The 19451-nt window shown below is 31.6% G+C and overlaps 1 protein-coding gene across 2 annotated transcripts in view; it reads right to left on the minus strand.

Annotated features, from left to right (window-relative positions):
• ADGRL3 (adhesion G protein-coupled receptor L3) overlaps positions 1–19451 on the minus strand; it is a 125833-nt gene that overhangs the window by 38687 nt on the left and 67695 nt on the right. The window contains exons 9-10 of one of the 2 annotated variants that reach the window (XM_019632341.1): positions 6205–6231; positions 3510–3678 (exon numbers count right to left, since the gene is read on the minus strand). In XM_019632341.1, the coding sequence (XP_019487886.1) occupies positions 3510–3678; positions 6205–6231 (196 nt within the window). The remainder of the gene's footprint in view (positions 1–3509; positions 3679–6204; positions 6232–19451) is intronic. The other variant, XM_019632339.1, reaches the window with a different exon arrangement.

Here is a 19451-nt window from a genome sequence, read left to right on the forward strand (position 1 = left end):
TCCCTTGCGCGCTGTTTGGTGGGAACATAAACTGGTACAGTCACTATGGAAAACACTGGAGGCTCCTCAAACAATTACAAATAGAACCACTATATGATCTAGCAATCCCACCTCTGGGTATACATCCAAAGGAATTGAACTCAGGATCTCACAGAGATATCTGCATTCCCATGTCCACTGAAGCATTATTCACAATAGCCAAGATATGGAAACAACCGGTGTCCAGAAATGAATGAATGGATAAAAAAATGTAATACATATATGCAATGGAGTTTTTTTTCAGCCATGAGAGAGAAGGAAATCCTGCCATTTTCGACAACATGGATAGATCTGAGGGCATTATGCTAAGTGAAAAAAGTCAGATGGAGAAACAAAATACTATATGATATCACTTATATGTGGAATCTAAAAAAGCCAAACTCATAGAAACAGAAAAAAAATGGTGGTTACCCGAGGTTTGGGGTGGGGAAATGAAGAAACGTTGGTCAAAATGTATAAAATTCAAGCTATAAGATGAAAAAGTTCTGGGGACCTAATGTACAGGATGACGATTCCAGTTAACAATACTGTATCATATACTCGAAAGTTGCTAAGAGATATCTTAAATGTTCTCACCACATTAAAGAAATAGTAATTATGTGAGGTGACAAAGATATTAGCTAACACTATGGTGATAATCATTTTACAATATCTGCGTATATCAAATCATTGCCCTGTACACCTTAATCCTACAGAATGTCATATCTCAATTAACAAAAAGAATACAAGAAATATCTCCTAAGACTATTCCTGCAATTTCACAAAGAAATACCTGATATTTTATTGTAGGAAAAAATAAAAAGCCAATGATAATTCAATGTTTTCTATATTTGCTGATTTGGGCCATGTTCTTGACACCAATAAAAATGCCACCAAAATTGAAAAGTTCAAAACACAGAATGGATAAAAGAACAATATGGTATTACTTGTGATTATAAATCACAAAAGTAAGCTTCTAATAAGGGCTTGGCAATTTTTTTTCATGGAGGGTCAGATAGTCAATATTTTAGGCTTTGTGAGCCAAGAGGCAAAACCACGGATATTGTATGTGTACCTATTTAAAATTTTAAATGTAACCATTTAAAAATATAAAAATCATTTTTGGCTGACTTGCCATAAAGATTAAAGCCAGATGGATAAATCTGGCTTATGATATGTAGTTTGCTGAACTCTATTCTATAGTGATTCACAAAATTGAGTTTGATGACATATTTTTAAAAATTTCAGTTATGCTAAACATACTAAAAACTCTAGACTCATTTTTCAATCTTGAGGTTCAGTATCTCTTCCTCAATATCAAATGCATTTTGTAGTTATACCAGCGATGTGTATTTGTAAGACTAGAAAAATAATAAAAATAAGTGGGAAAATTCTAATAGGCATTGGCTAATAAAAAATACTCAAAACCAAAATAGTTAATATATAAAGTACAAAAAATATTTTCTGCTCTGTAGAAAATTTCTATATTAACATTAAAGTGTAAAATTTTGTTAGTCTAAATTTCCAGCTAATATATAAAATAAAGATAATGGGTAATTCTGGATCACTATATTTGAAAATGTTATAACTGATCATGATATCCTGATATTTCCTATTTACATGGACATGCTACCTTTTTCCTTAACCTCCTCATTTCAACCCATCTTTCTACATGTATATCTCTTGACAATCAGTTATGGCTTTCTTCTAGCAAAATGTAGAAATCTTTCTCATGTGCTTAGTCTCTCTGGCTTCTCTGAAGTGTTTTACAATACTGACCACTGTCAACTTCTGGACATTTTCTCCTTTCTTTAATTCAGTGTATCATCTTGATTCTGATTCTCCTCAGACACTCCCTTCCTTCTATCTCTATTGCTACTCATCATTCGCATGTCTTGTATTCTTTATGCTCATCAAGTGTGGTAGATCACAAGTTGTTTGCAGCACTCAATTTCTTATCTTCTTGGAATTAATAACCTAGACTATGTTTCCCAGTCTTCCTTGCTGTTTACATGGTACCACTAATCGTGTCCTATTTAATGGAAAGTGAGAAGTGATGTGAGCCTTTTTCAGACCTTTTACACAAGACCCTCTCTCTCTTTCTCAGACTGCTTGTGAATGTGAACACCCAAGGCGAATGCAAATCATACATTGAGTTTGGTTGAACCTTCATCAGCCTGTGTCCCTCCATGGGTCACATTCCATCAAGCGGCCATGAGTAAAACAAAAAAACACTTATTGGGTTCAGCAACCACAGTTTGGGGGTTGTGTACACTAAGTATTTGGGAAGATTCATCCATTCTGATATAACCTCTTATTTTCCTGTAACCTTAATTTATAGGCTTGAGTCATCATTACTATTCTAGCTTGTACTTATAATAATGTCAACATATATTTGATTCCCTACCATCACATAAAATTGAAATAGAAAAAAAGCGGACACCTTACTCAACTTTTATTTTATATCCCATCAGTTTCACTAACCAAAAACTTTGGTTAGTTTCACTAACCAAAAAAGAAATATATATATTTCTTTTTATTTTCTTTGTTTTCCAAAGGGGAAAAAAAATAGGTCTTCTTGTTTTTCAGAAAAAAATCACATTTTGCCATTTCATTTTCAGAGCCACCTCTCAGTATCTCATAATTATTTTTATTACCTCTATGTTACACATGAGGAAAATGGGGCATGAAAGGTTAATTAACTTGCCCAAAGTCCCATAAGCTTTTAAGTGGAGGAACCAGGATTCAGGCCCAGGCAGTCTTGGCTCAGGGGTCTATGTGATCAAAACTATAAGTACCACATTTTTCATAGAGTTAAAGAGCATAAGATGAGAAAATCAATCTTGAGATTAAAAAAAAAAGCAAATAAATATTTTATATTCTTGTAGATATGAAAAATCACGAAAATATACAAGTATAAAAGTTAAATATTGCATTCTAATTACCCAACTCATAGATTTTATAAAAGATGCTTTTAAAGAAGAGAAGTACAAAGACCATTACTAAGTACTTCATCATTCATTCAAAAAATATAAATGTTACTTTATCATAAAATGTTTAGACATTTATACTTTCTGGTATGTAAAAACTATTTTTTAAAGAACCTGAAAATATGTTTCCTATGCCATGCCGTGTATATGTGTGTGTATGTATCATGTCTCCATAACATCTTAGAAAAGCTACTTCTAATACACAACTTTCATGCATCTGCCAAATAAAAATATTAAAGACTATAAGCTCTAGTCTACAAGAATATAATTTTTGTGCAATGTCAAGTCAGAAAATATTTTGATTTTGTTTTTTCTGTTAAACACATTTACCAACTAGTATGCTTATATTTGGTGTCTGTTTTATCTTTACTATTTTAAAAATTAAATCAACAAAGTAATATATTTGTTAGAAACAAACATCTCAAGAATGATTTTTATTATTGTTACTTTGCTATCATGAGATATATGCCATTTATTGTTGACTAGAGAAGTCTAGCTTACCTTCTTTTGCAGGACACAATGGAAAATGAATATAAACATTCCCTGTAGAGAATTGAAAATGGTGAAGAGATATGCCATGATGACTGTGCTTTCATTAATATACATGAGTCCAAAGGCCCAGGTCAATCCTAAGAGGCAGAGAAGAGCTATTGCACCTATAACCCATGACCTGTCAAGAGAAGAGAAAATTAAGGGTTATCAAATAAATGGTCTTTAAATAACAATCATATCATATCAACAAAACTGACACTGAAAATATGTTGAAGTAGTTTTATTGACAGAAAATGTAAGACAAGTGGCATAAGTACTTTAAAGTTTTAATGGGGACTACAAGTTTTCAAGTTTCAGGAGATATATGTGAATATGTTATGAACACAGAAATTCAGTTAAGCAAAAGCAGATTGGTACTATTAAAGTATTCATGTATTTGTAGCACATATGCAAATGATATGGAGATGTAATTATGGTGAATGGCAAGGGAGAAAAAAGTCTATAAAGCTATGTTAGTTTCCACTGCTTTCATTGGTATAATACCATTTGTTTGACTGGACTGTCTCCTTGTGCTTCATCTTATACACTTCACCCCATTTTTCCATATTTCCTCTTTCTCCATACAATTTTTAGTGTTTACTGACAAAAATAGAAGTCTTATCAGAAGGAACCAGTATATGGAATACATGTATAGATGTGAAAAGTTCTATTTGTCTGACTCTATAGTTATGTAGAACAAGTGTGAAACAAGTGGATGGAAAAAAAAAGTTCCACTCTACGTCGTGATGTTTTTTTCACTTTTGGATTGCTGTTTTCTAAGTTACATTGGACTAGACTTTGGAAATTAGGCACTTGGCAGCTTTATTGAACAGAAGCTTAAGGCTCAGGACACCTTCATCTCTTTCAAGTGTCTATAAACTCAAGGGAGAAAATGAAGTTGAGGATGGGGATGGAGTGGTATGAACACAATAGTCTAGAATGGAGGACAAATTCTCAGTCTCACTCCATTCCCCTAGTTTCTTCTCAGCTGCCATTCACAATAGTAATAAATAGGTGACAAAAGTCCATATATTTGTAGTTATGTGTCTTGTATTTACTATCAACATAGATGAGCCTTTCCAGTAGACTGGAATCCAATAATTGAAAGTGAAATCTTTCTCTATTCCTCTGTAAGTATATAGGAGAACACGACCAAACCAGACTAGACATCTACAAACTCATGAACACACTCTTTCCTTTCCCAGCACACCTTCCTTGAATAGGGTAAACTATTATTTCTTTTCACTAGACTATTATCTTCCACTTACACTGTCTAAGGAAGACATACTTATGGGGACTGAAACTTTGCAAAATGAAGGGGGGAAAAAGTCACATATGTTTACCATAATCTGAAGCTGGGTTTTATAAAAGTTTTCAGAGAGAACTACATCTTAAGAAAGATATGGTCTCAGAGTAGTCAATTGTTATTAAAGTTTTATTAAAATTAATCTCAAATATTTACCATTTTTCTTTAACAGCATCAGCCACTCTATTTTAGATTTAAATATCCACTAAATTTAACATGTTTAATTTAAAACATTAACAACCTTGAATAAAGAATACCTAAAGGAGACTTGCCATTGTATGTGGCATGTTTGCTTATATAATTTAGAAAAGATCTTAGATGTTAACATTTGATTCTATAACTTAGATTTAAAAATATAGGAACTTTCAAGGTAAATCTCTCAATGTCTTACAGGCATTGGAAAAAGGAAAAATGGGAAGAATCACTATTAAATCAAGGCAAACTGCTATGTAGATTTAGAAATAAAATGATAGGATAAAATATTCAATTCAGCTATAATCTACCAGAAAACACATTATGGGCCTAATAGTTAATAATATAAACTGCAATAAGCCCAATTTCTAAAGAAAAATATAAGCAAGAGGATGAAGAAATAAGTGAAATGGCATTGGAGAAAATGAAAACAAAGGACTCTTCACCAGAAGAACAAACTGAAAGTCTAGAGCAAGGTCACCCATTGGATGTCCATTTTAAAGCTTATTGTTGCAGGACATGTAATTTTAAGATGTCCAAATATTAACATCTGCATTTATTTTTAATTGATTAGTACAGACTTGTAGCTTTGCTTCAGAAATTAAAAAAATATATATATTCATAAACAAGTAGATCATTAATCAAGCGATATGTATCAAACTGAAAGGAATAATAGTGCATCTGTAAAATTTAATTTTTGGGATATTTAATAAAGAAATTCATTAATATCAATTGCAATTGGGTAGCTGCATACCCATAGGTCATTTTGAAGATCAACTACTAAATCAAAAAATAATTTTAGATGAATGATGTCCAAACAAACAACAGAAATGACAGATGCAGCACAGAGGAACACATCACGATGAAAGGAGAAAGCTACTAAAAGCGAAACAAGTCTGTCCCACATGAAGCTGCTATTACTGTGGCACCGAATTCAGGTGATCTCCAATTAAAAGAGGTGAAGCAGATTTCTTTTTCTTGGCAGTACACCTGTAGCATATTTATTTTGCATAGAAGTTGTGTGCCTGGTTATTTTCCTGCACAGTTTGCTCTTCTGCCTCAAAGTAAATGACAGAAGCTCTAATGATTTTTCAGCACTGATCTGACAGCTGGTTCATGGGACCACACTGATAAACGGGATTTATCAGCCATTCAGGTCATTCTTACTTGATGAAGGGTCTGTTATCCTCATAGCTAAAGAATGCATAGACATAAAGACAAGAACACCAACATTAGCATTTTATGACAAAGAATTTCATATGAAAAATATTCTCCTGGTCCCCAAAAATGTCTGTCCCCCACCTCCCTAAAAGGCATCATAACCTTCCCTTTATGTCCAGAAGGTAAATCCTAAAATGACCATGAGAACTTAAATAACAAGGAATCAAGTCAATTTTACAAAACTGAAATATCCCTTACAAGACCAAAACATTACATTTTTTAAATCATGTGCTCATATTACTTGTGACTTGACAGAGACATTTATTTCTGAGAGATTGCATTTCTCTGGAGAATGAGAAATCTTATGAGCAATCTGGTAAAGGCCCAGGGCATACTTAAAATGACAGATTTCATGTCACCTACAGGTATCCTTATTCTGTAATATTAGTAGGTAAGATTACTTAATTATGGACAGTATGTTTCTAAGTAATTTTAACTTATAGATGATTGACCTGAGTTAAATCTGAATGTTATAGCTCTGAAAATAATGGATCCTGATTCTTTAGAATTCTTTCTGTTAGTTTACCAGGAAAAAAAATTTTTTTGAATAATCTTTTGTAGTAATAGGAGCAAACATATAGCATCTGTTCGTTATCACTTGTGTTTACTAATTTATTTAATATCTCTCTGATAAAATAAGATCCCAGAGCCAAATTAGTAAAGATAAGTTAGGAAACATTCTAGATAATCTTTTTAACAAACATAGTTGCTGCTCAGTGAAATGTGATAGGATAGAAAAGGAAGAGAAATTGTCTGATTTTTCTCTTACCTCTTGCCAGAAGCAATAGTTTCTGATATTATGCATATATGAATAAAGTTTTTAGAAAGGCCCCACTGTGATGCATTTTGAATAAGAGCACTACAGATGAAAATCATCTTCCAGAATGATAGAGTGAAGAATGGGGCAAGAGCCAGAGATTTGAAGCCAGGTTGCCTGGGGTTTACATCCTAGCTCAGTTACTTACTAACTACTTGATCTAGGCAGAATTAATTAACCTGTGGTTGGTCAGTTTATGAATTTATAAAATGGTGATAATTACAATGCAAGTTTCTTGTGATAGTGAAATGATATATTATGGATAAAATGCTCAGAACAGTGCCTGACACATACTGTTTTCAGTATTACATAGTGATTATGTATTTAAAGCGAAAGTTACACTGAAAACACAGAATTTCTTCCCCAAAGAATGAAAGAGAAAATTATAAATGTTGAGTAGATAAATTCTTTTGAGGATGTTTCAGGGGTGATACTATGCATTCAAATAGACGTGGTGGAAATAAGTTTGTAGATGGAGTAGTGAGTGACTAACTGCGCTAACATGGTGACTACAGGCCACAGTTTCAGTTCCTTAGTCAGTTCTACAGAACTACAAGAACTACAGATTCAGTTTCTTAGTCACCCTAGTCACATTACAAGAGCTCAGAAGCTTCCACAGCTGCCATATTGGGCAGTGCAGTTTTAGAACATTTATGTCCTTACAGAAAGTTCTATTGGACAGTGCTGGATCAGGACATTCAAAGAGAATTTTAAGCAAGGAAATGAAATTCTAAGAGATATTTAAATAATGCTATGGATGCGTGAAATATAAAAAGAGAAGTGTTTCTAATAATTGATCATATTTAACAGCTGTGAACTGTGCCTAGAAAGAAAATCCTGTACTTCTATTAACACTGAAAGCTATAGAGTATTATAATAACGTGATAATTATTCCATTATATGCATTTCCATTGCATCAGTATGTTCCATCTGTGATCCCAAGTTCATGACAGGAATGACTCTTTCTACCTTCAATTGTACATTACAATGTCAAGTAAAGAAAGTTATAGAGGTAGATACAGGAATATATGCAAAAGTGCTCTATAAAATTATATTAACCTATCTAAATGTTTTTAAAAAATGCTTGCACTATAATTGCGGAGTGAGATGTTTTGACTTTAATGCAAAATATTAAAAAGAGAGATACCAGGGCACAATTCATCAGTGTTTGTTGGAAATTGTGGGGACCAGCCAATTGTGCCACTCAATACAAAGATTGTAATTCTACCATCACTTACAGTTTGGTACAGCCATGTGTTTAAGTAAAGTCCACTGGGATGTGAACAGAAATGAATTGTGACACTTAATTAATGGATTGGAACTGGGCTTCCTTTGACAATTTTCCCTCCCCTTTTGCTAGGAGAAAGTGACAGTAGAGCTTCAGACCCATAAATTGAAGCTGTTTATTGACATGGAGTTGTATCAAATTTAGACCACATACTTCTAGATTCTTATATATTTAGTAAGTTTAAGCCACTATATTTTAGAGTATTTGTTACAGTGGCTTAGCCTGTGCAATAATTAATAAAGCATTTAGTTTTATCTTTTAGCTATAAGAATACCCAGTTTATATTCAATACAGAAATTCATGCTAATGGACAAAAAAATCATTCATTAATTTTACTTCCAGAATGACATAAGTAATATACAATGGTTCAAAATCTAAACACCACTAAAGATTATCTATGTCAGTGCCTTCCATCATTTTGTCAGATAGTCTATTGGCTTAGAGAATCTAATTTTATAATGTCTCTCCACCAAATCCAAATTAAATTGATTGCAATATCGCCACCAGTTATACTGGTAAAGCTATACACTCTTGATTCAATTTTTAATTATAAAAAAACATATCTACAATATAGTTTCTAAAGCTACATAATTTTCATTCTGATTTACCAATGCAAGTCCATAGAAAGAAAAAATCCCATTCCAGGTTGTATCTCTAAATTGATTTCATGGCAGCTATTTTTAAGATTTTATGAAAATATGGACAGAAAAACCTAAGATGCTCTCCGCAGATGTTGAAAGGGACTTACATGTTATCTTATCATTTATAAATGGCGCCTTGTTGAAAATGAAATAAAATAACATGTACATACAATTTTCAAGGAACAAATAAGATAAAAAGACCCCCTTTAGCAAATATATCTTCCTTTTGTCAAACATTCTATTTTATTCTTACTAACATATAACTTTATTTAAATATTAATGCCATAATTTTATCTTTACAAGTGATCATTAGAAACAAAATCGAAATTTTTATGTCTCTGCACAGATGATAATAATCATGTATATATTTATACATTCTATAACAATTGAAAAGAATGAAAAATGCCTATTAACATCTAGCCCCATGGAAGCTTAGCTCAAAATATATCTAAAAAAGAATGGATTTCTTAATGAAAATGTTAACATAAATTAATGTTATGATGTAAAGATTCATAATATATTGTATCAATATAGACAAATGAATTGACAAAATCCATTTAAGTATAGGATATGCTTTCTTTGACTTCAAGAGTTCAAAATATTGTGTTTTATCTAAAATTTAATATAAAGAAGATAAATTATTGAAGTAGTTTACAAATTCCCTTATTATTTTTCTCTTTTATGTTTAGATTGTAGAGAATTTGTTTTTCAATAGTGGGATGTGTAAGGTTTGATGTAAAGAAAGATGGAGCAATAGGAGGCATACTTGAGTATTTAATCCCCAAGCCAAAAGATCTGGTCATTGATAAGTCATAACAAGCAAAGGAAAATGAATGGCTTAGGCAGAATTACTGATCCCATCAACTTAAAAATTCATATATTCTGAGTGGGATCCTCTGGTATTGCTTGGGGATTAGTTAACTGGTTTGGTGAATAAACTGTATATTTAATAGTGAGAAAGAGAGGTAGCTCATATATATATATATTAATATATATATATATATATATATATATATATATATATATATATGAATATTACCAGGTTCACTATGCAGCTGAATTCATTTTCCCTGGTATAAAACTAATTACATCAAAGAAGATTTTCCCCTTGAATTTGGTGTGGATTACTGTAGGAATGATAAAGGTAATGTGAGTGAGTTCTCTAGATAAAATTATTCTTCATTGTACATAGAAGGAACAAAGGTAATAAATACTTATGTATCTGTATGTTGAGCAGGTTTTCCCTATTGCCCCTCAGTCAACAATGAGGTTCCCAAACTAAGGTCTAAGAGGATTCAGTTACCCATATTCTAAAAAGAGGCAGCCCCAACTCAAGCTAATAGATTTTACTTAGAAGTGTTCTGCTTCTAAGTGAGACACTGCTTTGCCACAGTACCAATTCAGGGGTCCCAGTCTTTCCAACTGGAGGAGTAAAGAGAAGCCCTTTAGGAGTGCAGTGTTCACAGACTATGTGGAACAGTGGACAGAGGAAGGAAAGAGAGCAATGGATACCTTTACTTATACTAATCCTGCAGTCACAAATTTTAGCAGGCAATGGAGCAAGGAAATTTCAAATGGGATATGTTATTCACGTTTTAAATTGGGGACACATTTAAAGCCATAATAGAATGGCAAAGTATCAACATCTAAGATATTGTTCAGAAATCTGCTATCCAGTGGTTAAGGCATATATAAGATAGTATAGCAAAAAGAGTAATGATCAGAGAAAAATATAAACATTTTATGTTTCCACCTCACAGTGATGGAAATGCTTAATCCACTAGTAACACTTATGATAGAAATCCTGACTGCTTTATATTTCTTTCAAATGTATTTTATATTAGTGGGATTATGCCATCCTAAAATTACATTATCATATTCCATTCTCTCTCTCTTTTTAACCACGATAATAAGATTAAAAAGAAAAGTCATTTAGAATGTAATTCGATATTTCTGAGTAAAATATGAATAATGTTCTATTATGGTTACATGTTTAAATCACTAAGTATTAAAGTATGAAATTTTGTTAGAAAAATAAAGTCACATAACATAAATGTAAAAATTATAAACAATGGAGAATATGATTATATTTTAACTATGAATTTTATTGCTATTAAATATTCTACTAAAAGCTATATTGCTACATTTTGTCCATATGAAATTTATTAAGAGGATGAAATGAACCAAATAAATAAATGACTTAAAATGTATCAAATACATTTTTAAATAAAATAAATGACTTAAAATATATCATAAACATTTTCATTCCCATTCCTCAATATCCCTATATTGCAGATTCCAGAGCACATACCATATTAAATTGTAATCACAGATTTTACATTGCTGATGAACTGAATAAGTCTGAAATTAGGCCAAATTGAGTATAATAAATCAAAATCAATAAATACTAAATCAATGACTGAAAAAACTTTAATGATATTATCTCCACAACTCAGTGTTACACATTTTTATAACTTAATAGGATATGGTCAAAGAGCTAATTTATATGTGAAAACATTAAGGGTACTAATTATGAGAATGAATAATGAATTATTATATTGTATATAAACAGCTACAAACTTAGTATAACTTAGTACCTCCCTCTATTATAAACATGAATTGGTAGGCTTCATGCAAATAAGACATAAAATTTTGGAATCTTATGTTATAAGCAAATAATATCAATGTATGATTATTTATTAATATTAATATATGACAGGTAGTTATCATAGTGACTGAATGCATGGACTTTTGAATCAGCTTACATGAGTTTGAACATCAGCTGAGCATTTTATTACTAAATGCAATGTTGGGTTAATTATTTAACCTAAGTCTCACATTCTTCATCTGTGAAATGGAGATAAATACAGAATTTTCTTCCTATGGATAGTTTTTGTATTAAATAAAGGGCTTGAAGCTTTTATTCAATACACACAATAATATGAAAAAACACAAAAGTTTAAAATACAAAAGTAATATATAAATATTTGGTATTACAATTAATGTTGTATATTGACCTTCTGACCTCAAAAAGGGGCTATAGGGAAAAATACAAACACACAATGCTACATTAGGTTTCCTTTTAAGTGTTTAATTTATTAAGTAGAAATCCAAAAAGGAAGAGAGAGTCACTGCCTCTTTCTGAAATTATCTTTAATATTTACATTTAAAAAGCCTCAGGTATACCATGTTTCATTTTGAGATTTTTTTTTAGGATGCTATGAATATTTACATTCTCAATTGAAATGGGGTATATATCCAGATTTCTAATAAACATTAAAATGGAAACCCAGATTTCTCTGGATTACATGAGAAATCTAAATTTAATTCATAAATATTGGGCTGTTGGGAAAGTCATGATGCATTTTTGCATTGAAAAACATAGAAAAATACGTCATGACTTTCCCGACAACCCAATATATTGTATCCTCAGTATCGAAAAGTCCTTTAAGTCACTGAAATGTTTCACTAAATGTTATCATTTGACCATAAATTAATAAGACATAAAATCATATGGGAAATTTGCATTAAAATTCATTAAGAGATATATGATCTAAAATTGGACTTCATTAATATTTTTCTTATGGTTTTTTTTGAAAATTTGAATTGTTTTGGAAGGGTGAAATAATTGACAAGATATCTACATAAAATGAAAGTTGTATTTCCAATAATTTTTATCTCATAAACAATGAAAACTGTAGCTTCAGTTAGTAACATTTCAAGATCCATATTATATTAGCAATAGTTAACATTTTTTATTAATACTTATAATTTATATCACAATGTTTCCTGGCTCACTACAGGTGGGCCGATATTTTTTAGACATGCATGGAGTCTTAGAACATGTGACTCTTCAGAACATGTGACTACATGGCTGATAAAATGTGGCCATTGTAGTGCAAGGAGGTGAAGTACTTTAAAGAACATTTACATTCTTTCAGAATTTCTTTTTAACTTAGAAGATGCACACATTTTAAGTTAAGAAAAATAAGTCAGGAAATTAATAACTTTTTGGTATTCTTGCCAAATGTGTTTTGACAGGATGAATTGTTGTTATATACTCTTTCTCATACCATATGGTATCATCACCTCACATTTCAACAACTTGCAACAGAAACATTCATCATACCCCATCTGTGAGTAAGTATTTTATTATAAAATGCTTGTAAGAATAAATAAAACATAAAAAAAGCATGACCGAGTATTTAAAACAACATGTCTGTACTTACTAAAGATTCCAATAAATGGAACCAAGGGAGGCACTGAAACACAATAGGAAGCAGACAGGTTTTATTTAATTTTGGAAAAGTAACATAACCCTCATAAGCCTTAGTTTACTCACCTCCACAATAAATATAGTAACCTCACTAGGATCTTTTCAGAGTTGAACTGAACCAACGAAAGAATAGTCTATGACCCCTAGGTAATGAATTAGTAAGAGCTATTGAAGAGCACTCTGAATTTTTGAATTTATCGTTCATATGGGACAGCGAAAGTCCACTGTAATTATCTGGTAAAGAATTTGAAGTCACCCTGAATGGATACTGCACAAAAGCTAGTTATGTGGACAGTGAGTAGGCCTAATTAATGACCCAAGATCTCAATTTCAAGTCTGCTTTTTTAACAAAAGCTCTGTGAGATATGATTTTTCCTAATTGAATCTGTTACTAGAAATTTAAATATAATATTCTTAAAACTATGTCAATGAGAAAAAAAATTAAGAAATGTTATGGGAAATTTAAGCAATATAATAAATAAATCCAATTTTGTAATAGATATATAAAAAGCCCTAAGCAAAATAATAAGTCTTAAGTTAATCACATTTTAGGCCAAAGGGCAGCCTCATAAATTACTAAGAATCAACATCAATCAGAATGTATTTGATGATAATGAAATTAAATTAGAAACTGATAACTAATAAAATATGTATACATATCCATCTGCTGTTACATCTCCAAAAACGCCTCCAGCCCCAAAACATTTTACAAATAAATGCTATCTAATATTCAAATAACAAATAATCCTTTTTTCATGTAGATTAGGCCTAGACAGAAAAGGAGAAAAACATTTTATGATACTATTATAACTTACCAGGTAAGGGCAGTTTAAGAGAATGAAAAGTAAATTATAAGAATATTTTACTTAATAATTGACAATAAAAACCATAGATAAGCTGCTAAATAGCAAAGCCTCATGGTGAATAAACATTATGATTAATTAAGATTTATCTCAGAATGGTAAGACATATTAGAAGACATTTAGCAATCGATTTTGAAATTTATATGAAAGTATAATAAAAGACCATGAGTAGCTAATGTAATTTTGAAAGAGACGATCAAAATGGTAGTACTCATTGTACCAGATATTAAACATGTTCTGGTAATACCGTTATAATAGTAGAGAAAAAAGTGTATGTCCATGGAACAGAAGAGAAAGCACAGAAACACAGATTTATAAAGGATAGCATGGCAGCACAATTCTGGAGGAAAAGGATGGATTATTTAGCAAATAATATTGGAAATTTGGCTTATTATATAAAGAAAACAAATTGTCCTCCAAAGATATTAAAGATCTTAATGTGAATTTTAAAACTCTAAGACAAATAAAAGAAAATGTAGAAAGGAATTCAAGGAATATACATATTTCCTACTTTTGGTATAAAGGTTTTTTTTTGTTAAAATACTTCAAAAGCATATACCACAGAGAAAAAACTGACAATTTAAATTTATATCTTTCCCTGTAAGAAAGACAAAATTAACAGAGACATGACAGTCTGGGATAAGATTATGTAATGGCAAAAGCATTCAAATTTAGAAAAAGAAAAAAGTACAGGAAAACTAATTTAAAAAATGGGGAAAAATTTTAAACATTTTTAAAAAAAGAGAAAATCTAATAGAAACAAATGGGCATAATAATTTTATTCCTGTGAGTATTATTAACTGAGATGTTGCATATTTATTATTTCATTATTTTGCATTATGAAAGTTACTGAATGGAAGATCTGGCAATTTTAGAAACCTTTCTGCAGTGAATTGAACAAGATGTGGTAAGTTCAAAGAAGGCATTAAAATCAGAGAACTGCAGTGACAATGACTATTAGAAAACGTGCCATTTTTTTACTTACATCTTGGTATATGTAATAAATTAATATCCAGTAATGTCAATATTTTTGCTGATAAATGTCTAATTTTAATGCTCATGGCTTGTTTTCTTAACCTAATAACTTAAAAAGTTTTAAATTATTATCTGAGACTATCAGTCTTAGTTCCGGAACTGAGATGATTTTTGTGTTAGCACAATGAAGTGTCTGATTTATAAATATCCACTTCCATAGAAAACATTCCAGGGTATTCTAAAATGCATACTCAAATAGCACATTTATAAAAGTGTCAAGGCCTTTGATGACAGGCCTTTTACAAATACATAATTGTATGTAGTGGGAAAATCCAACAACCATTGGGACTCAGCCAAGGAAAAATAGATTAGGAAATTTTCAAGTATGGTCTGAAGAGCTCAAGCCACAACATTCCACTATACTGTCTGCACATTTTAATTATAAATCCAGTGATTTAATACATAGTCTTTTATTTAAAGTAATCGTGACTACATGCTTTCACCAATTTTAATATGAGATAAAGAAAAAAATATTTCAAAAGAAAGTAATACTCGTGTTAGAAAGCACTCCTAGAAAACAGGAAAATGAGAAAAGATGAAGCTTGAAACATATTACCTTATTGTTATTTTACTTAAATGAGGTGTTCCCTTAGAAATAGGGGAAAATGATATGAACCCAGAATATGTTGGTAAATTTTTTCAGCCCATTTGAGTAGTCTATTACCTTGGTGATGATTAATTGATGATTCTGTGATCATCTATTTATTACCTTTAATCATAGAGCATTTTAGTTTCTTTTTATGAATCAGTATATATGAGTAATTAAATAGCCTGAGCTGTAATTTTTAAGATTTATATATCAAGATGTATGTATCTTGGTACTTTTCTAGAATTTGGAGAGAACATGTATGTATCTAAGGCAGTGTGTAAGTAGTGTTGTCACCTATCTCGGGGACTTTTTCGTAGCTACTGGACTCTACTGACCCAGATGGTTAGTGATCATGAGAAGATAAGAAGTAATGAATTTGGACAACAAAAATGGTTACAAGATATTCCATTTATTTTAACATTTCTTTTTATATATCTTAATCTCATCCAATTTTCCACCATTTCCATTCACAGTCCAATATCAACAAATTCCCCTGTATCCTAAACTTCATCTCTGGGCGTTTCTGTCACCTTCAGGCTCCAAGTGAAATTCTCCCTTGCTGATGGTGGTTTCTCTGAAGATTACACAAATTCTAGCATTGGTGCTCTCACAACCTTCAAGTGGTAGGAGTACCAATACTGAATCCTAATTTACCTTTTGTCAAAAAACCAGCTCCTTTGAGGTTCTTGCCATTCGATATTTGCTTCTACCCTTTATTCCTTTTTATTTTTGTTATTTACTAACATTTGTAGACCTTTTGTTCTTCTGTCTCTCCACTTTTCACTATACAACACCTCCTTCAAGTTCATACTTTCCTCCTTGGCCAGCCTAGATCCTATGATCTCTTATTTTCTTATGTACCTATTCCCTTTTAATGATTTGAAAAAAAATGCCAACCCTAGGTATGTGATCATTATTAGAATGTTCCCACAGCCATGATTATTGAAGACATTGTAAATTCCTAAGAAATTTCTAATGGCACTTAGCAATCTTACAAGCCAATTTTACTTTCCTAGCAATATGCTTACCCATTCTCCATTTAAGGGATATTTCACATCTTCCTTCAGTCTCAAACTTCCTTCTCAACCCAAGCCCCTCCACTGTATATTGCCTCCTATTTCCTTAAAAAATTAGAAACAATCTGAGAGTTGCAAATGCATTGGTGCACTGTCCGGACCTAATAATCCCTTGTACTGCTCCCGAAGCCATTGCTCCAGCTGCTGCATGCTTAGCTGTGAAAGGCTTGCCCCTGTAACCCACACATGATTGTCCTTGGGTACTAGAGCTTCTATGCCCATACAGCCAAAAGTGCTTGGAAGTTCACATTCTATTCCCATCCTCGAGAAAGCCTGTAGTCAATTATAACAGGTATGGAGTTACAGGACCCCAGTTCCTTTGCCTCAAGAATGGATAGCTCTAAAGTGCAATTTGCACTCCAGAGCTCCCTTTGGGGTCAGGGTCAGTCTGAGACATCACACAAACTCACAACCTTACATAACTCCTTCCTCTTACCTATCGTTGCCCCATACTTTCTTACTGATACTTTCTGAAAGCACTTCCTTCATAAATTGCAGTGAACCCTTGGTTCAGAGTCCATTTCTGGGAGACTGCAACCAAGCATAGTTGCAGGAATGTTCTCATCTTTCTAAACCCAAATCTATCAACTACCTTCAACAGTACTCACACTCTGTGTTCCCTCCTATTAGAATGAAATAAGTGCCTCTGTTCCTATAAAGCCAGCATGTCCACTCATCCTGCTGCTTCTCAGGAGCTGTGCTGCTACAGTGATTGTTCTCTCTCCTCCTTCATCACACTGTCTCCTTTTCTATTGGCTCATTCCCATCAGCAAACATACTTTAGTGTTCCTTACTTTAAACTAACAAAACTTTTTCCTAGGTCCCGCAGGTTCTCCAAGAATCCAATGTGTTATTCTTTACTAAAAAATTTATGGAGACTTTCTTACTTGTAATCTGTACTTGCTCACCTCTCACTTTTTTAAAAGCTAATCTATTAAAGCATACTTTCCCATAACTCCACAACGCACCGCAGTGCCAAATGCATTGTTACTGTTTTCCATCTTACTATACTTGACCACTCAGCAATATTTTACAAGTGATTACTCCCTTCTATTCTTGGCTTCCATGATGTAATGTTTTTATAGTCACCTCACTGGCTGCATTTTCCGAGTCACCATTACCAGAATAACATTCTTCTTGGGTGGTTTCATTCAGTAATTCACACTAAATATTAATAACTCTGAAATCTCTATCTCTAATCCTGACAAGACTGTTGTGACATTAAGACTCCTGACAATCACAATGTACTAGTTTGGTTTCATAGTTCATAACTCAAAGTATTAAAATAATCACAGGGTTTTAAAGATGAGGACGTTAGTGATCATTTAATCCAATCAATATTTGGATTTAAAGCATCATAGCCATGTCTCCAAACTAAAATGATGTTTACTGAAAAGAAAAAAAATCATAGATTTTAAAACTAAACACAATTTAATTTATTTATTGACATGCAGTGTGATTCGACAAGGAGTAAAGGTTAAGAAAATAGACTCTGATGCCAGGATGCCTGTTGGAATCCTAGTTCTGGCACTAACTAGCTGTTAAGGTCTTAAGGTGAATAATTACCCCTTAAAAACCTCCAAGTGTTACTGCAAAGATTAAATTTACACATGTAAAGGACTTAGAATTGTGTCTAGTGCACGGTAAAACTTCAGTAAATTCACTATTTGTCCTTTTATTTTGCATGTAATTTCATATAGATACAACACATAAAATTTCAAGTTGATATTAGATCAAGTACAGCAATTACGGTTGATTCAGGGACAGAACCAAGGAGTAAATATCTTTTAATTTAGAACCTATCACTAAATTTTTACTGGCAGTATGTGACTCAAACACAATATAATATTCAGCTTAACATTATCCACAAAATTTTACTTTAAATATCTCCAAGAAGTATTTGAAACTTGAGTTGACTAGGATTTGGAGGCTAAAATTATTTCAGCCCAATATTATTTATTCAAATTTCTCACAATAAATTTTTAAAACCAGTAAGTTTTGGTCAATTTTTAGAAAAATTGATAAGCATATAATTATTGTACGAAATAAAAACTACAATTTAAAGTAATTTATGTTATTTAAATTAGAGCTATGTTAGAAAACAATATATTTCTAGTTGGTTCTTATTACAGTAACCAAGATAAACTTTTTAAAGCCACAAAATTATGATATCGATTAGATTTCATGTGTATTTCACTCAGCCTTTGGAAGTATTAGTATTTTCCATTTAAGATTTTAAAGAACTAGGATCTTAAATAATCATGGGGTAAAAATTGGCCTATTTATTGAAAAAACAGTCTGCCTGCAAATAATTTAAAAGTCATTCAAAGCCTTTATTGACATTTGGAATCTACAGTTCCAAATCTACTCATTCCTTGTTTCATTGTTTATAAACTGAAACTACATTAAAATAAATATGCTAAAAGTAAATGAAATCATTTTAGCATATTTGTTTCACCCATCGTGTGTAAGATTTAATTTTATAAGATAGAACTAAACTAGATATTGCGAAATATATGTACCTGCTTTTGAACTTGATTCAAATGTTTAAAATCCAAGAAAAATAAATAGCAATGACCTTTAAAAAAGAAACAAAAAAAATAAAAGA

The sequence above is a fragment of the Hipposideros armiger genome, unplaced genomic scaffold, assembly GCF_001890085.2.
Source record: "Hipposideros armiger isolate ML-2016 unplaced genomic scaffold, ASM189008v1 scaffold_1128, whole genome shotgun sequence".
In the NCBI taxonomy this organism is placed as follows: domain Eukaryota; kingdom Metazoa; phylum Chordata; class Mammalia; order Chiroptera; family Hipposideridae; genus Hipposideros; species Hipposideros armiger.